General features: G+C 54.3%; 1 protein-coding gene across 21 annotated transcripts in view; it reads right to left on the reverse strand.

Annotated features, from left to right (window-relative positions):
• Nucleotides 1–3,525: 3,525 nt before the first annotated feature.
• Nucleotides 3,526–13,861, reverse strand: part of CHST15 (carbohydrate sulfotransferase 15) — an 80,061-nt gene continuing 69,725 nt past the window's right edge. For all 21 annotated transcript variants that reach the window (XM_004438888.3, XM_087432784.1, XM_087432786.1 and 18 more), the window contains 2 exons: nt 7,752–7,899; nt 3,526–5,967 (listed from right to left, as the gene is read on the reverse strand). In XM_004438888.3, the coding sequence (XP_004438945.2) occupies nt 5,777–5,967; nt 7,752–7,899 (339 nt within the window). In that variant the 3' untranslated portion in view covers nt 3,526–5,776. The remainder of the gene's footprint in view (nt 5,968–7,751; nt 7,900–13,861) is intronic.

Raw genomic sequence — 13,861 nt, forward strand, 5'->3', positions numbered from 1 at the left:
TACAGTGTAGCACCATAGTTAAAAGCATTGACTTTGAAGTTAAAAAGCAAAAAATCTGGGGCCAGCCCGGAGGGGTAGTGGTTGAGTTTGGTGCACTCTGCTTCTGCAGCCCACAGTTTGCTGGTTCGGATCCCAGGCGTGGACCTACACCACTCGTCAGCCATGCTGTGGCAGCAACCCACATATAAGTAAAGGAAGATTGGCACAGATGTTAGCTCAGGGCTAATCTTCCTCAGGAAGGGAAAAAAAAAGTAAAAAATCTGAGTTGGCATTCTGCACTTTCTTTCTGGGGATCAGAGCTGTGTGACCTCAGGCAGGTGTGCAGCCTCTCTGATCCTCAGTTTGTACTTTTGTGTACCATTGCCTCATTAACTCTGACACCCACTCGTGAGGCCCACAGACCTGTGGATGTGGAAAGGACCAGTGGTGTCCCCAGGTTAGGGACGGGTGCATCCCAGGCCGTCCACTGGGGGACCCAGGCCTTGAATCCAGCTCCTCCAGCTCCAGGCCCTCTCCCCACACTGTCCCTCTCGGGTGGCAAAGTTTGGTGGGTGCAAGTCAGAGCATCCCTTGCGGTGGAAGAACACTGACCAGTGCCTGAGCCTCCGCGCGGGCAGAGTTGCGGGTGCCCAGCAAAAAGCCCCTAGGATCCCGGGGGCCTCCGTGCTCCCCACGCTGCTGCCCCAAGCAAGGAGCACTGTGGGAGAGGAGGCCCCTTCCTGTTCTCCTCTGTGCCCCAGACTCGGTGTGGGCCCCACAGGGCGGTCAGCGAGTGCTGCCCAGCACGCAATGCACTCGTCGACTCCTTGCTTTGCCCCGAGTGCGACAGTGAAGAGCACAGGGGCAGGCCTGAGTCAGTGCCTTGTGCCCCTGGCAGGAGGACACGGCCACTTCCGGTGGTGACTGAGGGTGAACTGTTGTTCCTCACGCGCCTGAGATTGCACCATTTCCACCTCTGTGCTCGGTCCTCATCCCGTGCAGGATCTCCGGGGACAGCGATCTGCATAGCCCTAAGGAACCCAGGACCCCCACAGTCCTCCGCCCTTCTGCCCAAGACCTGAGCAGGAGCGGGTCTGCAAAGGAGGGGAATGGAGAGGAACAGGGGCCGGCCAGGGCAGGAAGGCTGGGGACAGGGGCCAGGCTGGGAACAGGGGCTTCGGGAGCAGGGCAGAGCAGAGGCTGTTGAGTAGAGTCCAGCTTGGGGCCATCAGGCACAACGGATGAAAGTGAGGCTGGCGGTCAGCCTTCCAAAGCCATCCCTGGAGCATGAGGCTGGGGCCACAGTGGTCACTGGCCCGAGGCTCTCTCAGGGACCAGAAAACATTCTAGTTATTTTTGTGGCTTTCACAAGCTGGTCCCTTTGAAGCATGACTAATGCAAAAATAGCTGAACTTCAGAAACTTAAAACTGCCCATGTGGCTCGTGGGTCTCCTGGGGGAACTGAGAAAGAAACGTAAAAAAAAAAGACACAAAACTTGTAAGCACTCAAAAATCACTTCTACCTGGAACTGGAGAAAAGGTCCTCTCTCGGGTCAGGGGGCTCATGTGGGAGAAACGTACAAAAGAATGACTTGCCATTGAACTTGGGAGGAAGGTGGGTCTTCGGCCCCACCCTGTCCCGCTCACTCCAGTCCCAGGGCCCTGCCTGGACAGGAAGACGCACCATCTCAGAACCGACATGTGCGGAAGCTCCATCCTCTGCTAGGCAGCCACTGCCCACTCAGACCTGCTTGGGCCCCACAGGGCAGAGCCACAAGGGACAGGCCACTGGGCACCCACTCCATCCCTTCATGGCCCGACCGGCTCACTGGACCACCCCACTATGGCTGGTTGAATAATGGCCCCCAAAGATGTCTACGTCCTAATCCCCAGAACCTAGAAATACGTTACCTCACATGGCAAAAGGGGCTTTGCAGATGTGATCTTGAGATGGGGAGATGACGCTGAATTATCCAGTAAGCCCAGAGTAACCACAGGGTCCTTACAAGAGGCCAGAGGGTGGGAGTCAGAGAAGGTGACGTGACCACAGAAGCAGAGGGAAGCAGAGTCAGAGAGAGATTTGAAGATGCTACGCTTTGAAGATGGAGAAAGGGGCCACAAGCCAAGGAATGCAAGTGGCCCCTAGAAGCTGGAAAAGGCTAAGAAACGATTCTCCCCTAGAGCTTCCAGAAGGAAGATGGCCCTGCCCAGGCCTTCACTTTAGCCCAGTGGGATTGATTTTGGATTTCTGCCCTCCAAAACTAAGATAATAAACTTGTATTGTTTTCAGCCGCTCAGCTCAGGGTGAGTTGCTGCAGCAGCTGTGGGACACTAACGCAGCTCCCCAGGGCCGACTGGTGCTCCTGTGGCTGCAGCCTCCCCCCACGGGACCCGTTCTCTCTCAGCTGCTCTGCAGGGAGCCCTGCCAGGCGAGGTGCTGGGAAAGCGATGTCTCAACAGGATCTGCCTCGCCCACGGTTGCCCAGAGGGTGAGATTTCTAGAGCAACAGAAAAACACCCACCCACACACAATACCTCTCCCCCTGCTGCACGAGGCCTGAAATTCCTTTTGGAGAGAGGTCATTCCAAAGGGAGGTTTATACTAAGATGCAAATGACCCTCATCAGAATGCTCCCTGACAGCTGGTTCCCGAGCTGGGAATGGGTGGCCACACAGCAGAGACGGTTTTGGAAAGGCCCCCGGGAGAGGAAGTCATGCAATCAACCCTCAAGACTTGCCCATGTGTCCTGCGGCACCCCCTCCCCCAGCCCCTAGCCCCGGTCTCCCACTTGTCCCCCTTCTCCTCACAGGCACAGTCTTCTCTGCCGAGCAAAGCCGTTCCTGGCTTTGTCATCAAGAGATGGGGTCCTCCTTGTTTCTAGGTCTGGACTGGACTCACCAGCCTAGAACTGGACTCCCCCAACACACCACTGTTGGGGGCAGTGCTGGGGAGAGAGGCTGGCCCAGAGTGGGTCTTTCCAGAACTCGGGGACCAACCCAGCATCCATGCTGTCCCCGGAATGGCCCAGGCTTCCAGAACCCCAAACTTGAGACAATCCCATCTCCTCCCTTAGGCTTGCCCCACCCTGAACACAGCCAGGGGACCCTGAGTGTCTGGTGATAATGCATCCAGTAACACCAGGGGTCTCAAACTCGCAGCCCCCAGGGGCCAGGCCGGCCACAGAAATGAGGGAAGCAGCCACGTCGAGTAGCCTATTGGGAGTAGCAGGGCCTGTGGTCATGCAACTTTCAAATCCAAATGTCTGAAGGCAATGTTAGGCCTGTCTGTGGGCAGGGCCAGAACTCGTCACCATGACTCACCCCCATGGCCCCACGTCGGGGGTCCACGGTAACATAACATCTGAACCCTTCTGTCTCTCACCTGTCACCATATGCAGTTGGTCCCTTTCACAGAGTGTGCACAACGCATGCATGATGCAGGTAAAATGCTGAACTATTCCTGAGATTCATTCACACACAGTGCACACCGTGGGGAGAACCCGCCACGAGCGCTCATGATGGCGAGGAAGAGCACACCCGCTCAGGTACCAGGCACAGGGGTCCACATTTAATCATGTTAAATATTAATGAAAGTACAGCATAACTGCAGTTCACTTAACATACCAACACGACTAAGGGAGTACGATCTAATACAATCCGATACAGCTTTGGGGAACACAAAGTCATTTCAATACCAGGTCGTGAGAAATGCTCCATTTCGCTTTGGTTTTGGACGACAGGCTCTAGGCCCACCGCTCGAAACGGCATCTGTGCTGTCAACAAGACCCGGGCCTCGAACGAGAGAAAGCAAAGCCAGAAGATACGCCCTTTGGAGAAAAGCCCCTTGAGAGAAACTGTGTCCGGAGGGCACTGACTGGCACAGGATGGTGGGCCTGTGTATATAAAAAGATCTGTATAATAAACCAAATAATATTGGAAACGATACCTTCAGTAGTACTTCTGTAAGAAGCAGAATTACACTACATGTTATTCACATGCATAGGAGTGCGTAAGAATCCCTTGCTGTCATTATTGTTGGGATGGAATAGCAAAATACGTGCTGAAAATGACAAGCCACGTGGCAGAGAAATGACTCCATGAAAGGGGTGTGTCCAGAGCAGAGGAGCCTCACAGCAGACACAGAACTGAAGGGAACCCACTCAGAAAATGCATCCGCGCGTGCACGCGTGCACACGCACACACACACACACACCCCGCACTGCAAATAAATACACACGCGCACTGAAGTGACATCTCCCAAAAGCACCATTGTGCTCAGGCCAGACCCCCCCCACTGGCTGCTGCTCCGAGTGCCGGCTTCGAGACAAAGGGGGGATTGTCCCCGAAAGGGGGTCTTCAGGACACACAGCTCTTTCAGTAGCCGAAATTGCCCGGCCATGCCAGTACCGAGAGCCCTCCGCACACCTTCCAATGGGCGCACCTCCCATCTCTGACGGCAGAGACAATGGCGCCAGGCTGGACCACTGGGCAAATCCTCAGGCCTGCGAGGGACGGTCGGGTATGTCGACATCTGCACTTTCTGACTTTGGTTCTGGTTTGCAGGAAGCTTCTCTTGACAACACTGGAGTGTAAAGCTTCGTTAGGGTCCCACCTGGGGCCGTGTGCCGAGTGGGCTCCAGTGTTCTCTTCACTCTTTCCCCATCACCTCCAAGAAATGATGAGACCTTTAGCCCATCCATCAGTAAATCAAGCTGCCGAGTGTCCCAGAAAGTTCCTTTAAGAATCCCAGCACACCACGTTCGGCCCGAGGAAAGCTTACGCATTGTGTTTCTGAATCAGGACACCAGTATCTTGTAGTTTGTGAAGGGAGCGAGGGCCTCTGGCCACACCTGGCGGAGAATGTGGCTAATAAGCTCCTTCCAGGGGGAAGGCAGAGCAACGGAGCCTGTCGGGCGGCCAGAACTACAACTTCGAACACGCTCCAGTTCTGATGACCTTGTGTGCGAGGAGAGCCCAAGCGACCTAAATTTTCCACGAAGTGTTTAATTCCTTGAAGTTGCTCAGTCCGGCAACTTCAACAGCAAAAATTTCCCTCCCAATTCTAAAGCGAATTTAGATTCCAATTATAACCTGAACGAAGTCTTGAGGAAACATCTAAAGCAGAAAAGAGAGCTAGGGCTAGTGAAATGCAGCAAGTGGTTTGTTTTAAATGCATTCATTTTCTATGTTAAACATAAGTAAAATCCACAAAGACAGAATGGGAGGAAGCCCAAGAGACGAACGTGCTACAAAAATGGACTTGTTTTTCCTCTTGTAAAGAATGAAGTTAACAGTGTTTATACGTGAAGAGACTGAAGCACTGACTTTGGTAAAAGGAACGGAAGAGCTTCCGTTCTCCGCCCAAATGAGGTTAGTGATCTAAACAGAGTGTTTCAAAACTGGATGTGAAGTGTAAGTTCTGGTACGCCGTCTAGCGTGCTCAATCGGATCCCAGAATCGTCAACCCTAGAGTCAGCTCCCCTCTGCGCACGCGGCCCAGCGCCCGCCGGCCTCGTCCCAGGAGCTCCGGCCCCTCCTGGACAGCAGGGAATTCTTTCGGAAGTGGAGTTTCCAGTGGCCTTGATGCAGGAGCTCTGAGAAGGGTCCATTGCTGGGCTACTGACCATCGCAAAGGGAATTCTGAGATGGTTATAAGAAACAAGTGCCTAGGGAGGGAAGGAAGACTCCAATCCCAGGTTTTCTCCATGCTATGAGTACAACGGCTCCCCACAGAGATTTCTGAACTCCTGATAACGATGAAACCGCGGGCCCCGGGCCGGCAGCAGGAAGCCAGCACTCACGTCGTCTTCCACGCGAACGCCTCGTCGGCGAGAACCTGTGCCAGCCTCACGTTGAAAGGCCCATAGAAGTCCTGCAGGATCCTCTGTGTGACCGGCCACATGGGCCCCAGGTTCCGGTCCTCGGGACGCCGCACGTTGGAGGCGGGGCTCTTTGTCATCAAGGCCTCTTGCTTCTCACTTAAGGGCCCTGGAAGAGAAAGACAAGAATCCTGTGAGGCAGGAGGCAAAAGGAACGTTACAAAAATCCCAGCCATGCTTCGTGTTGAGACAGGAGTTTCCCTAAAGAATGTGTTCAGAGATTAAAATTCTTTGGCTGGATCCATTTCGGAGGAGCCGAGGGTGGAAGGCAGCAACACCATCATGAAATAGCAGAGAGATTCCAGGCCCAGGGTTTAATGCCCGTCCTCGCAGATGCAGCTGGAACTGCCGGATGAAGCTTGCCTGAGCCTCACCTCCTGGCTTCATTTCCAGCTGCCTGTAAAGGGCTGGCTCCCACGGCCGACAGCCTGTCCCTGGATCACTGTGCAACCTGCAGGCACGGCCCATGCGCTTAGAGTTTCCTGCTAACCAGCCTGTTGGAATTCTGCCTCCCTTGTTTCTACTTCGGGCTGCTGCAAAGGGTCCCGTAGCTGGGCCATATTTCACCCTGTGTGTCGTGCTACGAAGTGGCCGTAGGGAGGCTGAGGAGAGGAGCCACCTGTGCCCAGAGACCCCACCTGCAGCAAGGATATCAGTGGGGAAAGACCCAGGAATGAGCCAGCAGGCACTGCCACCTGAGGCTGCCACCGCCACCCCCAGCCCTCTGGACCATAAGCCTCTCATTGACTTAACCCCCAGATCACTGTCCCGGCCTCTGTGCCCCAGGATCTCAGGATCTGGCCAAAGTCCTGAGCCCACACACAGAAAAACCATCTCCCAGTGTGCCAGGGTTACATGAGACAGAAGGATCAGAATTGGCCTTACCATCCATCTTAGAGAGCCCTGCATTCAACGTGTCTCAGAGATAAAGACAAGCTCATTAATGTGAGAGAGTCTACAGGAGGCCAAATCAAAGAAAAACAGTTCTACGCCTTAGAAGGAAAAAGTAGTCACACTCCATCGCATCACCAGCTCTCCAAGAAAAGGGGAAAGAAAATCAAATGATAACAAGGTCCTAAGACCCAGTGGTAGGCAAAGAGATTTCAAGAAGTACTCCATTAACAAAATTCCCAGGCAAGGTAATTAGGGCCACAGGAGGTGTGCTGGGAAGGAACATGAGCTCTGCTCCAGCCTTTGGAGCAGGCCTTGGGTACCCTGTCCACACGGACAGCGCTCTGCACCCATGTACACACCTCCACCAGCCGTCACCATGGCCAGTGGCGCGACCTGTTACCACAAAATGCCACTCGGGTCTCTAGGCGATGGCATCCTTGGGCTGGGGGCAGGCTCCCCCTCCCCAGAGGCCCAGCAGCCAAAACCCAGCCACACAGCTCTGACTCTAGGGGTCCCCAACCACCTGAAGCAATGCCATGACCTGTCTGTTCCCTCCTTCAAGCCCCGGATCCCCTGCAGGACTGTCCCAGCCATCTACTGACATCCTGCCCATCCTCAGGGCTCAGGTCTCAGACTAATTCCTTCCATGAAGTCTTCCATGACCCCTTTAGCAGCTGGGACTCCACCTCATCCGTAGGATGTGGGGTGTGACCACGCTAACCTTCCCCCACGTAATTTGAGCCACGGCTCCCTCCTGTCCCTCCCCTGGACCATAAGCTCCAGACCAGACGCCATCTCTTCCTCCCCAGGGACCCCTCACCACACTGTGCACAAGGCCCCGCGTGCAGCTGGTCTCGATAAACAGGGACCGAGCTGGCCCCCAGTCAGCCAGTCCCTGCCCGGCTCACCACGTCTGCATGGGACTCAGGGAGCCCCTCACAGACCCATGTCCATGGAGCCCATGCCCTGCTCCACGGGTCTCCAGTGCCACATTCTCACCAAGGTTGAGAAACTGGAAGACCCTGTGCATGGTGTACTTGACGTTGGATGCGTGGTCCTCCAGGCGAAGAACGAGGAACTGTTCTTTATTAAAAACAGTGAGCCAGTCCAGAAGATACACGGCGTACAGCCCGACCTGGAGCCTCACCTGGGATCAGAGAAGAAGGCAGGCGTTATTTCAGGAGTAACCCCCCCACGTTGGAAGGCACTTTCCCAAAAGTATCACGGCGTGCATCATAAACCAAGGCCAAAGAGTTATCCTAGCAAACAGTCGCCTCCAGAAGTTGGATTTTAAACACCATGCGTTCTTGCTTCCTCGTGAAGGGTTTTCTGCTACACGCACAAAGGATTCCCACACTTAGGGTCGAAGTTAATCCTCACGATATCGCGGTAGGTAGCCCCACGGCACATTTCACTCAGTGAGGACTGAGGTGATGGAGAGGCCAAGGGCACACCCACCAATGGTGTGAATGTTCTTTGCACGACATCCTGGCTGTCTCTGCTCCTATGCCCAGCACACAACAGCCATGAAAAATACCCGAAAACATCTTGGAGATGAGCCAGGTGAGTGAACTGCCAAACGCCTGGGGCCACGCAGACGTCCGTGACCGTGAGGATGTGTGTACACCCGAATATGAGCAGCGTGGTGCCAAGCCGTTCCTTTCCACCCATACATGCTGGAGATCCTAATCCTTCTCTGGTGTCTTCTCTCATGCCAGACTGCAAGCTTGTGTAGTAAGAATAATCCTCACCCAAAGATAGGTCTGCCCTTTATCCTCAACTCCTGGGAGGTGACCTCTAGGCCACTTGGGATGTCCTGCCTGAGAAGAGTGTCTTTGCTTGCCTGGGGGATCTGGCCACTGGACAATCTAACAGCGCAAGTTATGACGGGGGCTTTGGGCCGACAGTATCAGCCTGACCTCCCCAAGGGACTGGAAACTAAAGGTCAGCCACGCAGGTAGTATGTGACGGAGCCCCAGTAAATACTCTGAACACCAAAGGCTTGGGGGTCTTCCCTGGTTGGCAATACTCCGTGCGTCCTGTCACACATGGCGGGCGGGGAGTTGACACTGCACATGCCTCTCGGGGACAGGATGACTGGAAGCTCTGCATTTGGACACCTCCTGGGTCTCCACGTGCTTCTTCCCTTGGCTGATTTTAATCTGTGTCCTTTCCCTCTTGTAAATCATAACCATGAGTATCATAGTCTTCAGTGTGTTCTGCGATTCCTTCCAGTGAATTACTGAACCCGAGGGTGGTTTCAGGGACCCCCCACAACCTGAAAATGGTGTCAGAAGTGAGAATGGTCTTGGGAACTGTTCCCTCTAACTTTGCAGCTGGCCCTAAACTCTTGGCAAAGCTCCAAAAAAAGGATGGGGCCCTTTCTCCTTCCGCTCTGAGGCCCCTTCTCCAGGGCTCCTTCTCCTGGACACCCACCCCTCTTTCAAGGACCCTGCTCCATGCGCTGTCTCCCGGTCTGCCTCTCTGTGGTCCTCCCAAATGCTTCTCATCCCCCACCTCTCCCTAGCTTAGTGCCACTCCCTGTGTTCCGGCCCCATCAGCACCTGCCTGGACACTGTCACAGCCTCCTAACTGGTGCTCCCCTCTGCAGTCTCTGAACGTCCGTCCATCCCTCGCCCTACCAGTGTGAGCTTTCCAAACCAATGGCCTGGCCACAGCCAGCCCCCACTCCAAGCCCCCCTGGCTCTCCAGGTGTGGAAAGTCCTTCATCTGGCATGAACTGCCAGCCCACACCTTAGCTCATGGAGTGGCCCCCAGCTCCCCAGGCTCCTCCTCCGAGTCTCCTTTCTTTAGGCAGACACTCCTGCAGCATGTTTCTTTTCCTTCCCAGCTCGACCCTGAGCTCCTCGAGGGCGGGGCCCACGACTCTTCCATCAGCGCTGGCTGCACACGGCCGTGCGCCCTAGCTAACTGCTCAACACGGTGGTGACAGTGAGATGAAACGCTTGACAAAATATGTACAGACACTAACTGGTTTCATCTCTCGCTATTCCCCTTCCGTTTCATTATTTTTCTAATCATGTAGGAGGATGTGGAGGAAGAAAAACAATTAGAGGGGATAAGCTGTCTCCAAAATTCATTAGTTGCCTCCAGCCCCCAGGTTGTCGCTACCTTCTACACCACTCATAGAGAAGACCTCAAGCTGGGCCAGAGCTCAGGAGAAAAGGAGTGTGTGCAGCCTCAGAAGTAAAGACACGCGTCGCCTCCAACACAGACGAGCCATTATGAGCACATCTTCTTGTTAAGTCATCGGCCTCACAGAGCTTTCCAATTCTCTCTCCGTCTGTTAGGCTCGCAGGCCAGCCCCTCGCAGGGAGGACCAGCCTGGCGAGGTTTCTCTCTTCCAGAGAACCTGTCTTTGCTACTCGAGAACTTTCTAGAAGGAAAAAAGCTGGGTATTTGTGGCAGGGTGGGGGTGTTTTAAATTAGCTTCAGCCCATCCCTGCACTTGCCATGAAAAAGAAAAAAGCATAAAAGCATGTTTGCGCCCATTGTGGGGAGAGTCCCCTTCCGTGTTCCCAGGAGGGCGAAGACCTACTGGCCGAGGCCTCCTTCACAGGCAGGGCTGGTCCAGGCAGTGGAGGCGCCGTGGGGCAGAGAACAAACCGGTGAGTGCTCTGCAAGGGAAGAGGGGTGGGGAAGGCTCCTCGGCACACAGGCTGGTTCCCACAGGGGTGGGCTGCCCAGTCCCCCTGGACACTACCTCTTCCAGCCCACTCCAATGCCCCACTCACCGCCCACCCCCAGGCCCAGCCCCCTTACCAGCCAAGGAAAGTTCTGGTCACCTGGAGTGACAGTTTCTGGTGCATTCGGCATCACTACTAGACGTGCACCATGAAGACAAACCTAAGACAGGCCCACTCAGAAGGCGTTTTCCTCCCCTCTCCCCAGTATAGGCCAGAGAATCAAAATGGAATGAAGATAAAAAGGGTGTTGAGGGGAGGTGTGAATATATTTAAAATTAGAAAACATCAGAGCCAAGAGAAGCCTTTGAAGTTATCTGCTCCTGCCAACTTTGTGTGTGTGTGTGTGTGAGGAAGATCAGCCCTGTGCTAAGATCTGCCAATCCTCATCTTTTTTTTTGCTGAGGAAGACCGGCCCTGGGCTAACATCCATGCCTACCTTCCTCCACTTTATATGGGATGCCGCCACAGCATGGCTTGCCAAGCGGTGCGTCGGTGAGCGCCCGGGATCCGAACCAGTGAACTCCGGGCTCCGAACCGGCGAACTCCCGGCCACCGCAGCGGAGCGCGGGCACTTAACCACTTGCACCACCGGGCCAGCCCCAACTCCAGCCAACTTTTGATGGAAAAAGGTCAAAAGAAAAGACAGCAGGAAATGATGGGAGGGGCAGGGCCTGCCCAGGGTCAGCTGGCGGCACCCACCACAGCATGGACCTGAAGTCAGGGCCCTGAAATCGGGGCTTGTCCCCCACGCAGAGCAAGAGCCAAGGAGGGGCCAGTGCAGGGCGCACCCCAGACAGGCACCACGCTGAGCCTCTCTGTTCCCCATTAAGGATTTAGGTGGAACTCCCCACTAGTCTCACAAACTCCCTATTCATTCATCATTCATTCATTCCACAAATAGTCTCATGCATGCTGCAGGCCAGGTGCCCAGCTAGGCAACGGACATGTGTTGCTATATAACAGGCCCCCGGCCTCATGGAGCAGCTTGTAATCTAGTCGAGGAGGCAGAGCGAAGCTGGTAAAGAAACAAACGTCTGTGACACATGCGTGGGGAAACGAAGTGGATGAGAAAACAGAAGGTCCGATTAAAGCCAGACCCAAAGGCTGAGACACCCCACAACAACCAGGAGAAGCACGTGAGGCAGAGGGAAGTGTGAAAAGGCTCTAGAACCAGCTTTCCCAACCTGAGTGCACAACACACCCGCCTGGAGGGCTTGTCAAATAGACTGATGGGCCCACCCCCAAAGTTCCTGATTCTGGGGTCTGGGGCGCGGCCTGAGTGTCTGCATTTCTGACAAGTTCCTAGAAGCTGCCACTGCCGGTCCAGGACAACTTGCAAACCCCTGCTCTGAGGCAGGAGGCTGGCCCATCTGCGGCTCTAACAGGAGAGTGTGGTGCAGAGTAGCGATGGAGAGGAAGGCGGCTGGGAGGAGAGGTTGGCAGGGCCGGCTCGTGCACTCAGGCGGGCAGTGAATGGCTGAAGCTGGGTAGTGCCAGAGTCTCTGTGTGTTTGAGAAAGGTTGCCCTCCCTGTGCTGTGGTGGGGCTGGGATTCACAGCTGGAGAGAAATTTGCTTCTCTCATCCCAGAATTGAAGATTCACCCCAAGAGGAGGCTTTCCGACTGCTCCTCACCTCCTGGCTCTTAGCGCTGTGCCTGAGCTCTCCAAGGACTGAAGTGTGCCTGGCGATCTGCAATCTGTGACGGCCCCTCCCTCCCGTCTGCTGATCCTGTCCCTGGGCATCTCACTCTGACCAGAGGCACCTGCTATGCTACCGTCTCGTCATCCTCAGCAAAACATGAAATTTAATTTAAAAAGCACACGCCTCTTGCCAGTTCAAACCTCTGCTTTCAGGAGTCAACTAAAGAAGGTGGAAGCGCCATGGGTTTCAAAGGCCTGGGACCAGAGACTGAACCCTGAGCCTGCCTGTTACTAGCTACGTGGCTCTGGGTGTGAGAGTTAACCTCTGTGAGCCTCAGTGTTCTCATCTGTAAAATGGGAATGGATTTCAGGGAAACTGGGAGGACTGGACGAGACGATGCATTGAAAGAGCTTAAGATGGTGCCTGGCTCGGAGTCAGTGATGAACAAAGGTTAGAGATGTTAAAAAGAAACAACAGGCCCAAAATGGAGTCACTTGTGCTAAGCCCACCGAGACTTAACACCTCACCTAACTGCAGTGTCAGCCTCTCCCAGGAGTGGAATTTAAAACCCATCAGGCTGGAATTTCCTGATCAACACTAGGGAGATGATCTGCCTGATAAGACCCCCTGTCTTCCCCTAGGGGAAGCTGACCCTGCCTGAAATATCCCACTCTTAACTTCTTTGTCCTATAAGCTTCTTTCTGCCAACAAAAACCTTCCATTTTGCACAGCTCCTCGGAGCTCCTATCTATTTGCTGGATGGGATGCTGCCCGATTCATGAATCACCGAATAAAGCCAGTTAGATCTTTAAATTTACTCGGTTGAATTTTTGGTCTCTGACAGAGCCCTTCCCCTCTCTCACTGATGGAGCATTTACAAACTTTGGATCAGAAAACAATTCCACCACGCACAAAAGTGGAGACTCATGATGATGCCCATGAACTCATCACCTCACCTCAACACTTTTCTGTTCACGGCCGGAGTGCCAACAGGAAAGCCGAGGGGCGGGCGCCCTTTCTTCCCCGTTGGGGGAAGAGGCTGTGGACATCCTGCTTCCTGGAAACTTGTCTAAAGACAGACGAGATGCGCATCGAGCTCACTCTGTCCCTGTGGCACTGACTGTGACAAGAGAAGGTGCTGGAGGGCCTGGTGAGCTCTGGGTGATGCAAAGTGCCCTGTGGCACAGACTGTGCATTTACATCAGACATCACTTTTCCACGAGAGAAACACAATTTAAAGCTATTGAAATAAACTGCACCTCCGGTCAGGAATTCCACCCAGCCCTGCCTCGCCCTGCACCCAAACCCACCCAGTGCAAGCCACTTCCTCTCAGGAGCCCCCAAAGTAAAGCCCAGGCCTACTCCTCCTTTTCTGAGTCTTTGTCAGATAATCTCCCCAAAAGAGAACTCAGTGTAACAGGCCTGGGAGAGAATGGTTCCAGCTCCTTCTCTGACCCACAAGAGCTGGACGCATCACCTCACCTCTCACTGCCCTTGGGTGCCAACAGTGACACTGATTCTTGCCCCCACTTTCCCTCCCTTACAGGTTGTTCTGTGCTGGGGAGGACAGGGGGTCAGGAGGAGGAGAGCAAAACGGGTGTAGCGCCTCGAGGCAGGCTTGTGTTTCTTCCAGCACACAGTGGGCACCCAGTGTATGCCCAGAGAAATAAATCAAGACTCAACTGTGAAGGGGCCAGTCCCCATTTCATGCCACACCTATGATTTTTTCCGGAAACGTCTCCTGGAAGCGGCTCTTCTCT

This window comes from Ceratotherium simum, chromosome 6 (assembly GCF_057802395.1).
Source record: "Ceratotherium simum simum isolate JZ-2026a chromosome 6, ASM5780239v1, whole genome shotgun sequence".
In the NCBI taxonomy this organism is placed as follows: domain Eukaryota; kingdom Metazoa; phylum Chordata; class Mammalia; order Perissodactyla; family Rhinocerotidae; genus Ceratotherium; species Ceratotherium simum.